We start from the raw sequence: 18594 nt of genomic DNA on the forward strand, positions 1-18594 counted from the left end.
GACTTTGCTATCATGCAGAAGACTAAATTATTTCTCCGAGCTTTGAAGGATAGTGTTCCTCATTTTGGGAAATGCATGCAGAAACAGAGTCACTGTAACTTCGCTGATCATTATTACAATAGAATAAAATTGAAAAAATGTCACCTAACCAAGTGTCTGCAGAATAAACCCAAGATATCAGAATTAGCAAGAAACATCCCAAGTCGGAGCTTCTCATGTAAGGTATGAACTGTTTAAGTTAACCTATTTGTAGGTCATTTAAGATAACTTTTAGTATATAAAGAATGGATAGGGTATTAGAATTACTAATTTTCTCAGTAATTCTAATCTGATTTGCAGATTTTTTTAGGCTCAATTTCTATAGTCAATTTAAGTTGAAAGAATGTACATATCTCTATAAAGCTGTATTGTAATATATGAAAGTGTAGATTAATTTTAAAAATGATTTACTTCAGGACTTTCTTAGTGTGTGTGCCATTGTGTTTCAGAGTATAATAATCTAATTGTTATATAAATCTCGGGTCAGTAAGCTTCAATAAAAGTCATGTAATTATGTGTTATTTCTCTACAAAAAGATATGAAAAGCTGTCTCATGTTTTTGACAACTTGAGTCCCTCAGGATGACACTTAATTATTGTACTTTTTTACAATATGCCAAACTGTGGGCTTGAACTTAACCTGGTTGCCCTTATATAGAGAGTAACCACACGGCCTAACTGGCCTGGGGCAATTCCATTCTACACCTGTTGTCCCTGTATAATTATTAATAGTCTTCCGTCCTCTCAAACATATCTGAATTAAATGCCAAATTATATGGTCATCATACCTGCGAAATGAAGCTATTTATGCTGTCGCTACTTTGACATCTACCTCCTACCTTAATTGTGTTCCTTAAGTTCTTTAAGTTATATTTGGGGGTGGTCGTTTTAGCATACTTTAGCTTTTGTGTTTGCTTTGTCTCGTGTTTGTGGGCGGGGTTTCTCACTAGCCCGGGCTGACCTAGAACTCACTGTGTAGCGTCACTCCTATTACACAGCCTACCCAGTATTGGTACCAAAGGCATGCCCCACCATGCCTGGCTCTATTTTATTGCCTTAATTATTTCCTACCTATTGATTTTTCTCTTAGTTTGTTTTGGCTTCCTCTTACTGTGATTTAAAAAAAAAAAAAAGTCAGTTTTAAAAGAATGTCATTTTAGCCATTGTTAGATGTAGCACTCAATGGCATATATCAAGTATTTCTAAACCCTGGCATTGCCCCCAAAGTATACCCGTTAGTAATAACTCCCCATTTTCTCTTTCCCTCAGTCTTTGGTACATCTAGCCTATGCTTTGTATCTATAAATTTGCCTGTTCTAGATAATATTTATCTTTTGTATTTGGGTTATTTTACTTAGCTGAAATTTTTAGAGGTCATCTACATCGTAGGATATATCAGAATGTCATTCCTTTTTATAGGGATAATACTCTGTAAACATTTTGTTTATCCATTTATCTATTGGTGAACAGTTTCTTCTGTTGATTCCTTTGAATCTTACCCATTTTTTCTAGCTTTTATTCAGTCTTTGCTCTTAGCTCATACCTATTTGATACACATATACTTCTCTTGCTTTAAACGTTTTAGATTGTCCTCTGTTCTTCTAGGACTTTTACTCTACGTTTCAGCCTGTTAAACATTTAGCTCTGTGAGTCATACTTTACACGCTCGATACTTTTCTGTCTTTTTTAATGTGTGTGCAGCCGAAGCGAGCACTTTTCTGTCTTCTTTAATGAAGGCTTCCTCTGGTTTATACGGATACAGTTATAAATGAACTGAATGTCGGACGTTTCAGTTGTTTCTTTTGCACCGTGGTTAGAACATTTTGTCATGTATTTAGTTTATAAATGGCAGTCAGGAATTACCATCAGGGTTGCAGCTGTGAGATTAGCTCATACCCTAAGCCAGGAGGTTGTCTCTGAAGCCATTTGTCCCTGAAGTAACTTTTCGATCCTCTGCCATACATTCCCCCTCCTAAAACTAATCTGACTCAGCCACTCCATAGTCAGTCGTTCTTTTAGTAATTTTTAAAAGTTCTATTTTTATTTATTTGAGAGAAAGAGAAGATAAAAATAGGATGGTAGAGAGACACAGAGAGATGGGCACCAGGGCCTCCAGCCACTGCAGATGAACTCCAGACAAATGCGCCTCCTTGTGCATCTAGCTTACATGGGTCCTGGGGAATTGAACCTTGGTCCTTTGGCTTTGTAGGTAAGCACCTTAACCATTAAAGCATCTCTCCAGCCCTTTTAGTAATTTTTTTTTTTTTTTACCTGATAAGTTGTTCTGCTTTCATGTAACATATATCAGCCATTCTTTCTAGGATAAGTGATATGATCAAAAAGCTGAGTTTTCATTCCTTGAGGAAGCTTTATAAAGATATCCTTGTAACTATGGGTGCACATTTCCGAGCATCTCCATTCTTACAGGTTACAGTAAAGTAGAAAAACTTTAATATGTCTTCCTTCCCTGTGTGAGTTAGCCAAAGAACAAGAGAAGGCAGCATGTGTAAAATACTAAAGACAAAAGAACTGTCCATGACTGGTGTGACTCATACTAATTGAAACTCAGACTAGGGGGGAAAAAACTCATACTGTCTTATTATCTTAGCAACACATTATTACTCAGAACTTTGAGATTCTTCAGTATCTCAGTATATATCTTTCTACTGTCTAGGTATATATCAGAAGTCCTAGGGAGCTTTTTAGACATGTAGATACCTTGATCTTAACCCACATCTGCTGAATCAGAATCTCTGTGGCTGAGGCTTAAGGACACAGCTGCTTGTTGTTAAGGCAGGGTCTTGCTGTGTGGCTCATGCAGGGTTCAGTACATGGACTGAAGCAATCCTCTTGCCTCCATCTCTCATGTAGCTGGAATTATAGGCATCCACTAGCTCAGTGTATTTTTTTTTTAAGTTCCTCAGTTAATTCTGAAATTTCTAGCCTGACAGTGTATCCATATTTAAAAACTGGAGATAAGGGCTGGAGAGATGGCTTAGAGGTTAAGTCACTTGCCTGCAAAGCCAAAGGACCCAGGTTCAATTCCCCAGCACCCGTGTAAGCCAGATGCACAAGGTGGTACATGTGTCTGGAATTCAGTTGCAGTGGCTAAAGGACCTGGCACACCCATTCTCTCTATCTGCTCCTCCCTCTCTCCCTCCCTCCTTCCCTCCCTCTCTCTTTCTCTTTCTCTCCCCCTCCCCCCAAAAAAAATAAAATTTAAAAAATCTTTAAAAACTGGATATGGCTGGTGACCAAGCATTGTTGATCTACATAGTTAATTTAGCTATGAAGTTCGTTCTGACAAGTGCCTTAGCTTTCCGTTTTACAATCACCACATGGCAAGCACTTACTCCATTACATTCACATACTGATATGCAAAGGATAGGATCAATGCGATACCACATTTCCTTATCTTTCATACCTTCTGGCACTGATCTGCATATAAGTAAATTATTTCAAAAATCTTTGATCATTTCTACTTCCTTGATTATATTCTATTACCTTCCCAGTGGTAGTCATTGTCCCAACTCTATCTTTTTATATGTATCTATGTAAATTGCTCATATTTTTATAGTTTCTTAATATAATAATTGACAAATATGTAACATTCCTCTACATGCTTTGAAATTTTATATGGATAACATGCATGTGATTATTTAACTTGCTCTTTTGTTTAATATTAAGATTGCACATTAATTCAGTCCATTGTTGCAACTGATGTCACCATATTATATGACATCTAAAGAGGCAAGCATGTTGGTTGTTTTCCATTTCCAGCCTTACCAAAATAGTAACAACTCAGCAAACACAATGTTGTACATGTCCTTCTGCCTGTGTGTGGCTGTCTGTAGAATATACCCATAAGATTGAAATTCCTAATTATGGACATATCCTAACATTTCTAGTTGAATTTATTTCCAAATTAACAGCATCAACATAAACTAGGAGTGTTAGTGTCTCGAGTGACTGAAGTGAAAGGGCTGGTAATGTCCTTTACCTTTTTGCCCTTCTACCAGATGAGCAGCTTATTAATCCTGTTTAGTTTTCATTGTCCCAGTTAATGATGAGAAACCATTTTCCATATGCTTACTGGCGTTAGTTTTGTCTGGAATTGTTTATTCATATGCTAAGACCATTTTTTTGCCTTTTCTTACTAATGCATAAAAGTTATTTTTATGTCCTTTGTCTTTATGTGTGCGTATCCATATTTGTTTTGTTTTTCTCCATTGTGATGTCTTGTTTTTTTTAAAAAAAATATTTATTTATTCGTTTCACAGAGAAAGAGGGAAAGAGAGAGAGAGAGAGAATGGGCACGCCAGGGTCTCCAGCCAGTGCAAACGAACTCCAGACGCATGTGCTTCTTTGTGCATCTGGCTAACGTGGGACCTGGAGAATTGAACCTGGGTCCTTTGGCTTTGCAGGCAAACGCCTTAAACGCTAAGCCAGCCCTGATGTCTTGTTGTAGAAGCTGTGCTGAGGATTGGGCCCAGTATGCCAGTCAAGCAGCCTGCTCCTGAATATATGTCCTGTGATACTGTGTGTTTAAAAGGTTATTAAATGTCTTATGGTGCCTCTGTTCCATTCACCTCAGTAGATATTTATTGAGCACCTGCTGTGCACCATTCTAGGCAATGGGCATATAGCTATGAACAAAATAAAAAAGCCCAGCTTCACTGAGTCTGCTGTCCCTAAAAGGGCGAGAAGAAAGACATGCTCAGTGAAGTACAAAATATGTCAGAGGTGATGGGTGCTGTTTAAAATAGGGGTGTCACAGGAATGTGGGAACTGGAACTGTGGCTGGTTTGTTTTTAAGAATGGTTAAGGAAGGCCTAGCTAAAAAGGTAACATTTGAATAATAAACTTGCAGGAGATATTTGGCTACGGAGCACAGCAAGTTCTAAGAAGCTAAGGTAGGAGCAAACCCGGTGTGTTCAAGCACCATCCACGCCGCCCTTGTGGCTCCGTTGGAATAAGTGGACACAGCTGACGTGTAGTGCAGCTGGAGCGTCCCTAACATGACAAAGACAAGCATCCCAAAGTCAACGCACCTCTGATGACAAGTGTGTGGAAAGGGGTGCTCAGCCTGTAGTCAATGAGGTCAGCAAAGTCATGCAGTTAGGTCCATTAGGACCTTATAGACCATTATAAGGATTTGTGCTTTTCTAAGTGAGGAAACCACTGGAGACTTGAATGGAGAAGTTTCATTCATTCATGTACACATATATTTACGTATGTGTATATCTCTCTATAAATTATATATATTTATATATAGATGTATATGATCTTTAGACTCTCTCTAGCACCTGTGTTGGTAATAGACTAGAAGGCAAGGGTAAAAGCACAGAAAACACTTGTGATTTAGCAGTAATCCGAGGGAAAACGACACTGGAGCCCCACTCAGAAGAGTACTAGTCTAAATATCAGAAGTGGAGGGAGTCAAGACGCATCTAAGGAAATAGAATTGACAGGATGTCACAGATCACTTGACTGTGGCCAGAGAGCAAAGCAAGGCAAGCAGGCTTCCTAAAGGCCTGAGACCAGAACAGATCTGTCATCGTGGACTGTCATTGTGGGGCTGACTGCCGAGATACCGGGGTTGGGGTTTGGATGTGGGGCCGGGGCTTACGTAGGGAATTGGAAGCTCGGCTGCAGACATCCAAGCAGAAGTGCTAGAGTCAGGTGAAGGTGCAAGTCAGCCTTTTCCGGGCAGAGGCTCAGCCTGTAGCTATAAATGGGAGTCTTCAGCACATGAATAGCATTTAAGGTCATGACTGGATGAGATCACCCAGGGAATTCGTGCATACTATAAAGAAGTTATCCAGTAACTGGGCCCTGGGCCTGCCGATGGCAAGAAGTCAAGGAGATGAGTAGGGACCAGCTAAAAAGACTGAGCAGGGCGAGCCAGTGAAATAGGAAAACAGAGTAAAGGGCCCTGGCCATGTAGCCAAGGGAAATGCTTTTAGAAGTGATCAACTGTGTCATCTTGCTGACCGGTCAAGTAATATGAATACTGAACTTGAACTTTTATTCTCTACAATGTAAACTTTTAACATTCAGTGACCTTGACAGGAACAGTCAGTAAAGTAAGGAGGGAAGAAGTCTGAGAAAAGTGGGAAAGGAAATGAGCCAGTAGTTTAACAATTGTTTACTGTGTGTAAGGTTTCTTTCTTTTTTTTTTTTTTTTTTTTTGAAGCAAGGCTTCACTGTAAGCCACACTGGCCTTGAACTCTGAGATTCTCCTACCTCAGCCTCTTGAATGCTGGGATGTTAACCATCCCCACAGCTAGCTAACAACTGCTATTTTTGTTTGTTTCTTTTTTAAAAATTATTTATTTTCAAGTAGAGAGGGATAGAAGAGAGACAGAGAATGAGCGCACCAGGGCCTCTAGACACTGCAAACAAACTCCAGACATGTGCCACCTTGGGCGTCTGCCTTTATGCAGTTACTTTGGAATTGAACCTGGGATTTTAGGCTTTGCAGACAAGTGCCTTACCACTGAGCCATCTCTCCAGTCCTTTTTGTTGTTGTTGTTGTTGTTTTGAGATAGGGTCTTGCTCTAGCCCAGGTTGGCCTGGATAGTTTTATATTTTTTTCTAGTTTTCTTAAATAGTTGGTATAGTAGATTGATTTTTGAATATGCAAAAATAAACTTTTTGTTTTTTAAAGATAGTCTGTATGGCCCAGAATAGCCTCAAAGTCAAGTTCTTTCTGTCTCATCCTTTCAAGTGCTGAGATTATAAGCAAACACCACCATATGTAGGTCAAGAAAGCAGTCTTTGAAAATAATTGTGTTTGTGCTTCTCTCAAGGAGACAATTTCTCATTCAGTCTCTTGAATCGTTAGTGACTTGCATAGCATCCCGCCTCCCCACCCCAGCGTGGTCTGTTCCAAACTGATGTAGACAACAGGACATCCTGCTGCTATCTCACCCACAGAATAAGGACCACACCACACTGGGCTCCGACAGCGCCCCACCAGCCCGACCCAGGAAATGTTCTGACAAGAGGGCTGACGTAGCTTTTCTATTTCCTTGGTTAATCTTGGTGATTTAATTGTCTTTCTAAGAAATTATCCCTTTCATTGGTTCAAAATATATTTGAAATTTATATAAAGACGTTTATAGGTTTTTTTTTTTAAAAAAGTTTATAGCATAATTGTCTATCCTAATGTTTTTATCAGTTTTGCTATACGTGGATCTTGTTTAATAGGTTTCCTGCTTCTCCAATTTGTTCAACAATTCCACTGGACTATTAAATTTCTTTACATCTACTTTGGATCTATTCTTTTTCTGTTTTGAAATGTTCCATGTACACTATGTCAGGAAACACATGGTCAATTTGTCACACTGTTACTTTTAGGGAAACTGATAACAGCTAGCTCTCTACATTGCTGAAGGATCATTATTCTCTTGGTAATTAGCAGTGCTTTGTACTGTGCAAAGGTTACATTGCACAATATTCTTTCATCCAGTGTGTTTAACTACTGTTGTTGATCTTACCCTAATTAGGTGTTTAGTAGTGATCTATAAGTTCTATTATTCTTTCTACCTTTATTAGCTAGTAGTATTCTTTTTTGTTTTGTTTTTTTGAGGCAGAGTCTCACTCTAGCCTAGGCTGACCTGGAATTCACTATGGTGTCTCAGGGTGGCTTTGAACTCACTGCAGTTCTCCTACCTCTGCCTCCCGAGTGCTGGGGTTAAAGGTGTGCGCCACCACACCCAGCAGCTAGTATTATTTTAAAGAAAGGTTTTCCATGGGTTCTTTTTCCTTTTATTCCTTAATTTTGGTTTGATGTAAGGTTTTTGTGTACTTTTTCAGTTTCTTGTGGATTTAAATTTTTTTCAGTGTGATAATGACTCATCCCTTTTGATGCTCAGATAATCCCAAGTGTTCCTCTCCTGTCCTACTGACATGTCTTTATTAATCTTAGGACACGTCTTCTGGCACAGGATTTTCCAAGCCCACCTTGGACTTTCCTATACGAGCCTTAGAATTATCATCTGTTAATAGCTTCATCTTGACTCAAAGACTGTTATTTTGGTACTTCACTATTTTTTGTCTTTAGAGTTCAACATTTTGGCCATAATAAAGTGACATATTTAATTCTTATATTTTGTAACAGCTTTCATTGTTAAAATGGTTTTATGTTGGGCCATTTGGAAAGTGGTAACAAGTACCTATTTTTTGCCTCTGATAGGAGAGATAGTGTACATGGAACCTTAAATTTTCAGTAAGGCAGTCAGTATTGTTTAGGTTCAGATAGGCTGTTTGGATTTAAAATTTAGGCAAAAAGTTAAGCATTGGCCATGGTTCATGTAAGAAGGGCCTTGAAAAAAAAAGCCTAGCTCCATAATCTAGAATGTGCTAAAAGTTTCAGAGATGTAAACAAAAGTATTTTTTATAGTTTCTGCCTTGCCTCATCTACATAGGACTAATGGGGACTATAGAACAGACAAGTTTTCAGTAATTGACTTATAATTAAATATTTTGGATTATATTATGGGAATTTTGGTATATTTTTCTCTTACCATAGGTATGATAGAAATTCTGTAAAATGAATGAAAAATAAACATGACTAGCCTCCATTATTTGAGTTATGCATAATTACACAAAAATTAACTATATGAGAGAAAGCAGAGAATGAATGACTGCCATAACAATAATTGTTGACATAAATCTAATCTGAATCATTAAAGCATTCTAGAAAATTTAAAGACTAACTTTATGAAAATTATTATTTTTCTCTTTAATCTGTTTCGATAAGTTTTCTGTTCTATCATGGTTAATTTTAGGTTATAACATCCTTATAATACAAACTGCATTTGTAACTAATATCCTCAACAATGTTAATAAAGTATCTGGAACATACACGTAGGCAGTAATATTTATCAGCTATTGGAGGCTTCATACCCTTCCATCTCTGTACAGTTGTCAGCATTGGAAGACAGCTAAATGATGGAAAATCTTGGCTGAAATTATTTTGCTTAAGCAAGGCAAAACAGTGGAGTATTGAATTATTGAATGCTTTTTTATTCAACCATTTAGGTTTTTCCTTACCCAAGTTGTAGTGATTTAAGTATTTATTTGCTCACCAGAAATTAACTAAGCCTCTTAGTTTACTACTGTCAGCAAAACACAGTGAGTGCTTATTTAGATTTTGTCTATATCTGTACTCATGGTTATTTCTCATTTTTATTTTTCTTCTTGTAATAAAGTCGTATCTTAAGTTGAAAGGGAAGTTTTGTTTTACAAGACTTTATTCTTTTAAGGATTTACTTATCCCAAGAGAAAGAAATTATTATTAAAAAGTAGTCATAACTGTATCATAACTGTCCTGTGAATAAAATAATAGTCTGTATCTTGTTAATAAAGAAAGGTCTTCCTCTCTGATATTTCCCTCCTTTTAAGAGTTATATCAGTACTTATAAAATTCAGCAGGCACTTTTTTCTTCTACCTTTCATTTCTAGTAAGCATTTGAACATGAATACCCTAAACAGAATTTCTCTTCCTCCTTAGTTGTATATGAATCTCTCCCATGTTTCTGAACATTGTCCACAGCTGATGAGTCCTTCAGTATCTTAAGGACTTGTGCATTTGAAATAATACTAATGTGTCTATTTACTTTGTACTGCTAAGTGAAAAAGAGATAATTTTGTTGATGAGCTTAGGAGTATTTAAGATCTGTGAAATATATGATTGCATAACTAAACATTATAATGCTTGCATGAAAACTTACGATTCTTAGAAAAGCAAAGCAAAAATAATCCCCTCTCACCCAGTTTGAAATATTTTGATTATACCATCACAACTTTTTCTAGGATCTTCTTCCTATTAAACCAGAAAACGAAAAATCTTCAGAAAACATGGATGCATTTGAAAAGGTGAGAACAAGATTGGAAACACAGCCACAAGAAGAATACGAAATCATCAATGCAGAGGTAAGCTAGACCCTGTCTTTCTGTAAGGAGAGTCTCTTATCACCAGTGAAGATGCAAATGACACACCTTTTGGCTTATATACATAATACTAAATCAGAATTATACAATATTTGGCCTTTAAAATATGCTGAGCTTTTTAGCAATAAAGAATAAACAGTATATGATTCTTAAAATAAATTATGAAGTACAGTAGATTACTTCTGATTTCAGAGAACAACTAGTTCTGATTTAAATGTTTATGAAGCTAATTTTTTTTTCTTTTTGGTTTGGTTTTCTTTTAATTAACATTTTCCATGATTATAAGAAAAAATCTCCCATGGTAACTCCCTCCCTTCCCCCCCCCCACGCTTTCCCCTTTGAAATTCCATTCGCCATCATATTACCTCCCCATCTCAATCATTGTACTTACATATATACAATATCAACCTATTAAGTACCCTCCTCCCTTCCTTTCTCTTCCCTTTATATTGGTTTGGTTTTTGAGGTAGGCTCTCTGACTGGCCCAAGCTGACCTGGAATTCACTTATGTAATCCCAGGCTGGCCTTGAACTCACATATATACGTTATACATATATATATATTTTATTTTCATCATACTGGCCATTACCTTCTCTTATCCCCCTCATACCCTCGCTGAACCCCTTCTTTCCTACTAATCTCCCTTCTATTTTGATGTCTTTTCTTATGTGTGATCCTTTTCTTGTGTGTGATCCTCTAGTTTCATTAGGGTTGCTTCTGTGAGCATGATAATTATTTACCAGAGTTCAGGCAGCTTATTCTCCCCATCTCACAGCAACAGTCAACTGCCAGTATTCCTCAGGAGGGATAAGGCCTCATGAACCCCCCCCCCCATCCAAGATGGAATGTTTAGGAGCTGGGTCTAATGCCCAGTAACCACAGCTACTAATGAGTACAATGGCCATGCCATGTCTGAACTGTCTACATTCTGTCATAAAAGGAAATTCACTTTAGTTAAGCATTATTTCATAGTTATAAATGTTCAATTGAAAAAAATTAAACAGGAAGTTTTTCAGTAAACCAAAAAATGGACCACGGATTATAAAGCCAAATACATAGTGAAATGCAAACAAACGTAACAATTCCAGATTCAAATTGTGCGACTAACAAGCAGATTATAAATGTGTCTTAGCCACCTGAAACCAAATAAGTCAATTGTCATATTTAAATTGTGTTAGACAGAAACCCTGCTCTTATGTAGATAATGTTTATTTTCTCAATATCAGCCTCCTATCTGGCATGAAATAAAGTCATGGCATGAGATCAAGTCATGGTATGAAATCAAGTCCACATTGAGTACAGTCAGTAATGACATTGATTCTAAAATAAAGAATATCAGAAATCTCGGTGACATTTCAAGCTAGCCACAGTTGGAGCTTTGTCACTCCAGATCATGTAAAGTTGGCACTTGATTTTTCTTTATTAAATCTCACTATACAGATATCAGATGTCCCCAAAATATAGATGAAGTCGTTTACACAATCCTGAGAACTAAAAGATTTTTTTATACCCCTTATATCATCTGTTGGGTTCATGTGTAGAAGCCCTTCCAGTGATTTTAAAAATACAAACCCTATCTGTATTATAAAAATGGTCCATTTTACACTCCATGTATGTTGATCTAAGTACGTCAGCAGATTTGATTTTGATGACAAATTTTATCTCTTCATGGGGATAGGCCAGTAAGTACTAAGCAGATCATCCTTCTTTCATTGTCAGATTAAACATGGTGGTTTCGTTTATTACCAAGAAGGTTGCTGCTTGGTTCGTTCCAAAGATGAAGAAGGTAAACCACGATTTCTTAAGATACTCTGGTTTCCCAGATTTTACATTTTTTAAAGAAAATGTATTTTGTATGTGTGCATGTTCATTGTGTGAATGCAGGTGCACACATGCAGTGCATGTGTCGAGGTTCTAGGACACCTCCAGGTGTGGTCCTTGCCTTCCTCCTCCTTTGGGGCAGAGTCTCTCACATGCTTTTCGCCAGTGCACCGGCCAGGCTGTAGAGGCTGTAAGGCTCCAGGAACTCCACCTGTGTCTGCCTCTCATCTCTGGGAGTACCATCCAGTCTGCAGCTCCTGTGTGATTCTGGGGATCTGCACTCAGTTACCCGTGCTCTGTCCACCAAGCCATCTCCATGTCCCCAGCCTCAGATTTCACCTATAGGGAGTTTAATATTAATTTCTTAACGTTATAGAAAGATTCTGTTGTTTTTTCGAAGCAGGGTCTCATTCCAGGCTGACTTGGATGGAACTCACTCTGTAGTCCCAGGCTAGTCCTGAACTCACAGTGACCTTCCTATCTCTGCCTCCCAAGTGCTAGGATTAAAGGCATGTCCACCATGCCCATCTTACTTCTGATTTTTCTAATGACTAGTTTTTAATGTCTGGGTTTATTTAAGAGGCAGTCAGTTTTCGCAGAAAGAATGGAGGTGGAATGTAGCATTTTTTGAGATGTTCTATGTCTCAGTACTGTGCTACGTACTTCACATACATTATGCGATGCTATTGTGTTTTCTTTGTAATTCCTGTATAGTCTATAATGCTAGACTAGGCTACAACACTTTCAAGCAGCATCTGGTAGATGGATTCCTAGATGAAGACTGAGTAGCACAGAATATTTTTAAATAACCTAAGTCAACTTATGTACAAATCAAGTTACCATCATGGTTGAAGGACACCACCACATGCCTTCTTGCAGAAGGGAAATGTTAATTTAAAATTCAGTTTAAAAGGGCTGGGTAGATGGCTCAGTGGTTAAAAACACTTGCCTGTAAAATCTGGTGGCCTGGGTTCAGTTACCAATACACACATAAAGTCAGTTGTACAAAGCGGCCCATGTGTTTGGAGTTTGTTTGCAATGGCAAGAGGCCTTGGTGTGCTCATTCTTTCCCGCTCTCTCGCTCTCCCTGCAAATAAATACCCGATAAAAATAAAATACAGTTTGAAATCACTTGAAATATATCTTGTGGAGTTATCTCTTCCATACCTCTCTTTATGCAGCAGACAATGATAACTACGAAGTTCTATTCAACTTGGAGGAACTTAAATTAGACCAGCCCTTCATTGACTGTATCAGAGTTGCTCCTGATGAGAAGTATGTGGCCGCCAAGGTACGGACTGAGGACTCGGAAGCATCTACCTGCGTAGTTGTGAAGCTCAGCGACCAGCCTGCGATGGAAGCGTCATTCCCCAATGTGTCCAGCTTTGGTAAGCCCCAACTAAACCGCCCCTGTCGAAAAGACACAGCGAGAGAGCCGCTGACGCTTCAGAACGTTTGTCTTTGTCCTGTGTGCGCGCTCATTTCTCCCTGTGACGTACTCCTCACCTGCCTTTGTGCCTCTTAACATAACCAAACGGGTGGCTGCATAATAGTAGTGCTCGGGCTTTAAGACACTGGGAAGCAAAAGTCCTAGTAGTGTGCTCTGATGTGTAGTCACTCCTTACCCATATGTTACACAGGAGAAACCTGTGCACAGAAGTCGCATCTGACTATTTTCTTCAACTTTAAATTTGGATTTTCATAGGGTGTTATTACAGCAGAAGGCCCACAGTTACTCCTAAGAAACTTGGGAGCATATTAAACTGCCATTCATCAATGGACACTGATACTGCTGACAGCAGATGCAACTTTAAATGTTGCCATTTGTCTTTCAGTGGTACTTGTGCTCATCCTTGGCTCTCCCTCTGGAGAGCCATCATTTTCCCCATTGTTTAATTAGATGACTTTGCATTGAATTGAAATTACGCTGCACCTAATGGATTCTAAGAAATACATTTGTACATTTGAACCTGTGAAATCAGGATGCGTGTCATATAGTGGTGACTCACAGTCACCATCAGCCAGGTGGCAGTCATGATGTGACTCTGTGCAAACTTCCCTTGACGGGTTCCTGGTGAAATCTAGAACCAGCATTGAAATGTATTTGCTAACTCAAAATATGCCATCCCTTGAAAGCAGACAGACAAGAACTGAAGCATGAGAGAAAGGTGATCTGGGATTCCTTCAGGAGTGCACAGTTCATCTCCTGAAAGCAGAAATGACTTTGCCAATGTCTTTCCTTGCTAGTGAACATTAGCTCGTATTAGAAACTCGAGTAGACTGAGACTCAGTCCTTGACAACTTAGAGCTGAGGTAATGGTGTTTCGTTGTCTGGGATGCCTTCTGACACAGAAATAAATAAGCAGGCTAGATTCAAGCCTGTGCTATATTTAGAGTTCAGGATAAACTTACACATCTTTTCACTTGGGCATTTGTAATTTGAGTGTGCTGTGCCCTTTTTTTAACTGCATATAAGTGGCTATGTCTGATTCTTTCAGAATGGGTAAAAGATGAAGAAGATGAAGACGTTTTATTCTACACCTTCCAGAGGAACCTTCGCTGTCATGATGTATATCGAGCCACATTTGGTGATAACAAACGTAATGAACGCTTTTACACAGAAAAAGACCCAAGGTACCAGAATAATGCACTTAAACTGGGGTCTCCAAAGTATCTCTTCAATGATTTAAAGTGTTAGTCTTGGTTGACTTGAAATGCTATTTTATTTGTAACCAGGTACCGTTCTCGTATTAGCTATTTATGTTGTTCAGTCTGATTGCATTCACACTCAAGGGAAACCACAGATGCATTAGTAGACTGCAAATACTGACTTACTAAGAACCAGTCTGGACTGTAAACGGAAAGGCAGAAAGAACATGTAAACATTTAGTGTGTTAACATAGCAATTAGAAGTCTCTTAGCCGGGAGTGGTGGTGCATGCCTTTAATCCCAGCACTCAGAGGCAGGGGTAGGAGGCTCACTATGAGTTCCAGGCCAACCTGAGACTACATAGTGAATTCAAGGTCAGCCTGAGCTAGAGTGAGACCCTACCTCAAAAAAAAAAAAAAAAAAAAAGAAAAAGAAAAGAAAAGAAAGTAGTCTCTTAATTATGAGTTGCACAGAATTTACTACCAATTTTAGGCAGATTAGTAGGATTTTAAATTGCTTTGCTTTCAGCCATTATCCAAGTCTTTAAATTTTTTGTTCCCTGAGACTTTGATAATTCCTCTTTTTATTAGCACATATTAACTTTACAAAGGAATTTCATTATGTCATTTCTGCATGTACATATAATGTACTTTGAGCATATTCACCCCCTTGCTAACTCTCTCCTTACAGTCCCCAGAACTCATACTCATTACCACTGAGCCGGGTTTGAGTGAAAAAGCTGATGAATTTATCTGCCTAAATCCCTTGAACGTGTGTGTGTGCGCACGCGCGTGTGTTTGTGTGTTACGCGAGTATGTGTATGCCAGGGGAGTACATGGGGTGTCTTCCTCTATAGCACCTTCACCTCAATCCTTAAGATGGAATCTCTCACTGAACCTGTAGTTTGCTGGGTTTTTTGTTTTGTTTTTGTTTTATGTTGACTGGCCAGCCAGCACTAGCAATCCTGTCTTCACTGTGCTCAGCACTGAAGTTACAGGTGTGCATTGAAAGTGTCCTTGTCTCTGAAAAACTGGGGAATCCAAACCCCAAACATCCGAATGAGCCAGGCTTAGAGCAACCTTGATTGTATTAAGCTGCATCCATCCCTTGACATCTTAGAAGGTTCCAGAGGAATTCTAGAGTATATCTCTAACATTTTTAGAAAACAGTATGTTGAAGTCCAGGTGGTGAGAGTTATAGGAACTGTACAGCAGGTCGGCTGTAAAATAGCATCTCCTTCATCCTTCAGCTGGGAATGACGGGGGCTCTGTCCTCTACACTGGTTGTATGGTTGATTATTCAGTTTCCACATGTGTAACACTTGATCTAGCATCTTAAAGATTGAATAGTGACTATATTAGTTACTTTCTCATGGCTATGAAAAATCCCTGACCAGGAAAAAAAAAAATCTCAAAAAAATAAAATGCCAGACATGGTGGTACATGCCTTTAATCCCAGCACTCAGGGTTTATATCTTGGATTCAGCTCTTTATGCTTTTCAACATACTTCTTTGTAAATATAGAAGGCTGGGGAGATAGCTTCAGGATTTAAAGGACTTGGTTACAAACCTGCTGGCCCAGGGTTGTATTCCCCAGTACCCACATAAATCCAGATGCACAAAGTGGCACATGTATCTGGACTTCATTTGCAGTGACAGGAGACCCTGGTGTGCCCAGACTCTTTCTCCTCGCAAATGAATAAATAAACAAAAACTAAAATCCATGCAAATAATTTCAGGCTCACCATTTCTATTATTAATATTACAGAATGGGAAATTGGCTTTCACTACCAAACTCTAATGTTTGCCACCAGTACAATTAATAAAACCTTATGTTTCTTTCTCTCCAGCTATTTTGTCTTCCTTTATCTTACAAAAGATAGTCGTTTCCTCACCTTAAATATTATGAACAAGACAACTTCTGAGGTATGGTTGATAGATGGCCTGAGCCCTTGGGACCCACCAGTACTTATTCAGAAGAGAATACATGGAGTCCTTTACTATGTTGAACACAGAGATGATGAACTATACATTCTCACTAATGTTGGAGAGCCTACAGAATTCAAGGTAAGTACATTTTGTTTGTTCCCACTTGGGCTATTTAAAAGTGTCACAGGTTGAGGAGATGGCTCAGCGATTAAAAGACACCTACTTGCAAAGCCTGCTGGCCTAGCTTCAATTCGCCAATACCCACATAAATTCAGATGCATAAAGTAACGCATGCATCTGGAATTTGCAGTGGTCAGAGGCCCTAGCATGCATACCCATTCTCCCCCTTCCTCTCTCTCCCTTACAAATAAATATCATACTTTCCCTCACTAATAGTTCTTGCTCTAAAAGAGAACTGTTTGTAGATTTGCATCAAGGTGACAATTGAGTGGTACCTTCCTAGAGCTAACATCTTGCTCTTATAAGTGTGCTTAAAAGGTTGGCAAATAAAGCATATTCTGTCCCGCTTACGTTATCAGAGCTAAACTTGGCTGAAGAGAATAAAACAGATGCTCATGAATCTGTGTCTTGGCAGTTTGGAATAATCTCACACAGGCATTATAATGCATCCATTGTCCACTGGTTGCCTTTCTGCTAAGCACTGGATCGTGCTGTGTCACCCCCATCCCCTCAGCAGACTGGCCTGGGTTTAGTGGTGACATTCACCCTTCATCCCTGATGCAGACGTAATTCCTTCAGCTCGTCATAAGGAGTGACGCCTAGTATGCTCTGTTCTTAGTGGCCCCGTCTCTGGTGGCTGTGGCCCTTGTGTTTCGTCACCTGGATCTCTTCTAACTTTGTTCCGCGCAGCTGATGAGAACAGCAGCCGATGCCCCTGCTATTATGAATTGGGACTTATTTTTCACGATGAAGAGAAATACCAAAGTTGTGGACTTGGACATGTTTAAGGACCACTGTGTTCTGTTCCTGAAGCACAGCAATCTTCTGTATGTTAACGTGATCGGTCTGGCTGATGATTCAGTTCGCTCTCTAAAGGTAGGTGGCGTTTTCAGCATACCAGTCTTCATCAAAACGCACATACAGTTTCGTTACCAGAACATCAGATTTTGCAAACTTACTTTGTACTTCTCTGTACTTGTTCTTAAAAGGAATTTAACTTAAAAGGGACTTGGTATACTAACTTTTATGAAGTTTACTTTAGAATGACTTGAGGGGCCTTTTTCTTATTACGTTTTACCCAACCTGCCTTGTAGCATGAAGTTAAGGACTGTTATATTTCTTTCCACATACCTCTGTGTATCTAGTATCTTACAGCTTGAAGTACAGCAGTAAGTCAGGCCAGTTTGCTTTTTAAATGTTTTCTACTTTTGACAACTTCATACGCGTCATACATGTGTAGAATGTATTCTCATCATAGTTGTCCCCTTACCCTCTTACGTCTCTCTCCTATTGAACCCTTTCTTCCAAGCAAGCCGCATCCCACTTTCATGTCTGCTTTGTGGTTGGTTGGTGTGTGCCTGTAGGTTTGCCTGGTTTTCTGCTTTTCTTTTTGTGAGCCGCTAAGTTTAATTAGGGTTGCTGGCATGAGCGCGGACAACTGACCAGTGGCTCCCCGCTGAAGAACCCGACTTCCCATCTCCCAGCCGCTCCTGTGGGTGGGGTGAGGCCCCTTGGGTCCGTCCGCAGGTCTTGTGCAGGTAACCACAGCTCTGTGAACTAATGAGGACGGTGGCCATGCCATGTCCAGAAAACAGCATGTCCCAGCCCACCCCCACACATTCTAGCTCTCACATTATTTCAACCGCTCCTCTACCGTGTTCCCTGAGCCTTGGAGGGCGTGGTGTAGATACTTGCTTCAGACCTAAGCAGTCAGCAGTCACTTATGCTGAGCACTTTAACTAGCTCTGGGTTTCTACAGCAACGGCCCCCTCCCTGCAGAAAGAAGCTTCTTTGACCACGGCAGCGAGCAGCGCTGGCTTACGGGCCTAGACATTAGTAACTTAGAAGGGAGTATGACAATATGAAGGACAAAATCTGTAACCTCAGTCTGCATTGTTTATAGTGTTAGTAGATGCTTGACTAAAAGATCTTCCTAAACTCATCCTCAGCAGTAGAAATGTTAAAGCCTCTCATGTATTTCCTTCTTGTCTTCTGAAAGCATTTTTTCTATAAGAAGA

At 39.2% G+C, this 18594-nt stretch overlaps 1 protein-coding gene across 3 annotated transcripts in view; it reads left to right on the plus strand.

The window, feature by feature from the left end:
• Prepl (prolyl endopeptidase like) overlaps positions 1-18594 on the plus strand; it is a 34547-nt gene that overhangs the window by 2218 nt on the left and 13735 nt on the right. The window contains exons 2-8 of one of the 3 annotated variants that reach the window (XM_004660135.3): positions 123-222; positions 9861-9980; positions 11718-11784; positions 13001-13207; positions 14318-14453; positions 16318-16534; positions 17267-17452. In XM_004660135.3, the coding sequence (XP_004660192.2) occupies positions 9906-9980; positions 11718-11784; positions 13001-13207; positions 14318-14453; positions 16318-16534; positions 17267-17452 (888 nt within the window). In that variant the 5' untranslated portion in view covers positions 123-222; positions 9861-9905. The remainder of the gene's footprint in view (positions 1-122; positions 223-9860; positions 9981-11717; positions 11785-13000; positions 13208-14317; positions 14454-16317; positions 16535-17266; positions 17453-18594) is intronic. The other 2 variants (XM_045137263.1, XM_045137262.1) reach the window with 2 other exon arrangements.

This window comes from Jaculus jaculus, chromosome 18 (genome assembly GCF_020740685.1).
Source record: "Jaculus jaculus isolate mJacJac1 chromosome 18, mJacJac1.mat.Y.cur, whole genome shotgun sequence".
Classification (NCBI taxonomy): domain Eukaryota; kingdom Metazoa; phylum Chordata; class Mammalia; order Rodentia; family Dipodidae; genus Jaculus; species Jaculus jaculus.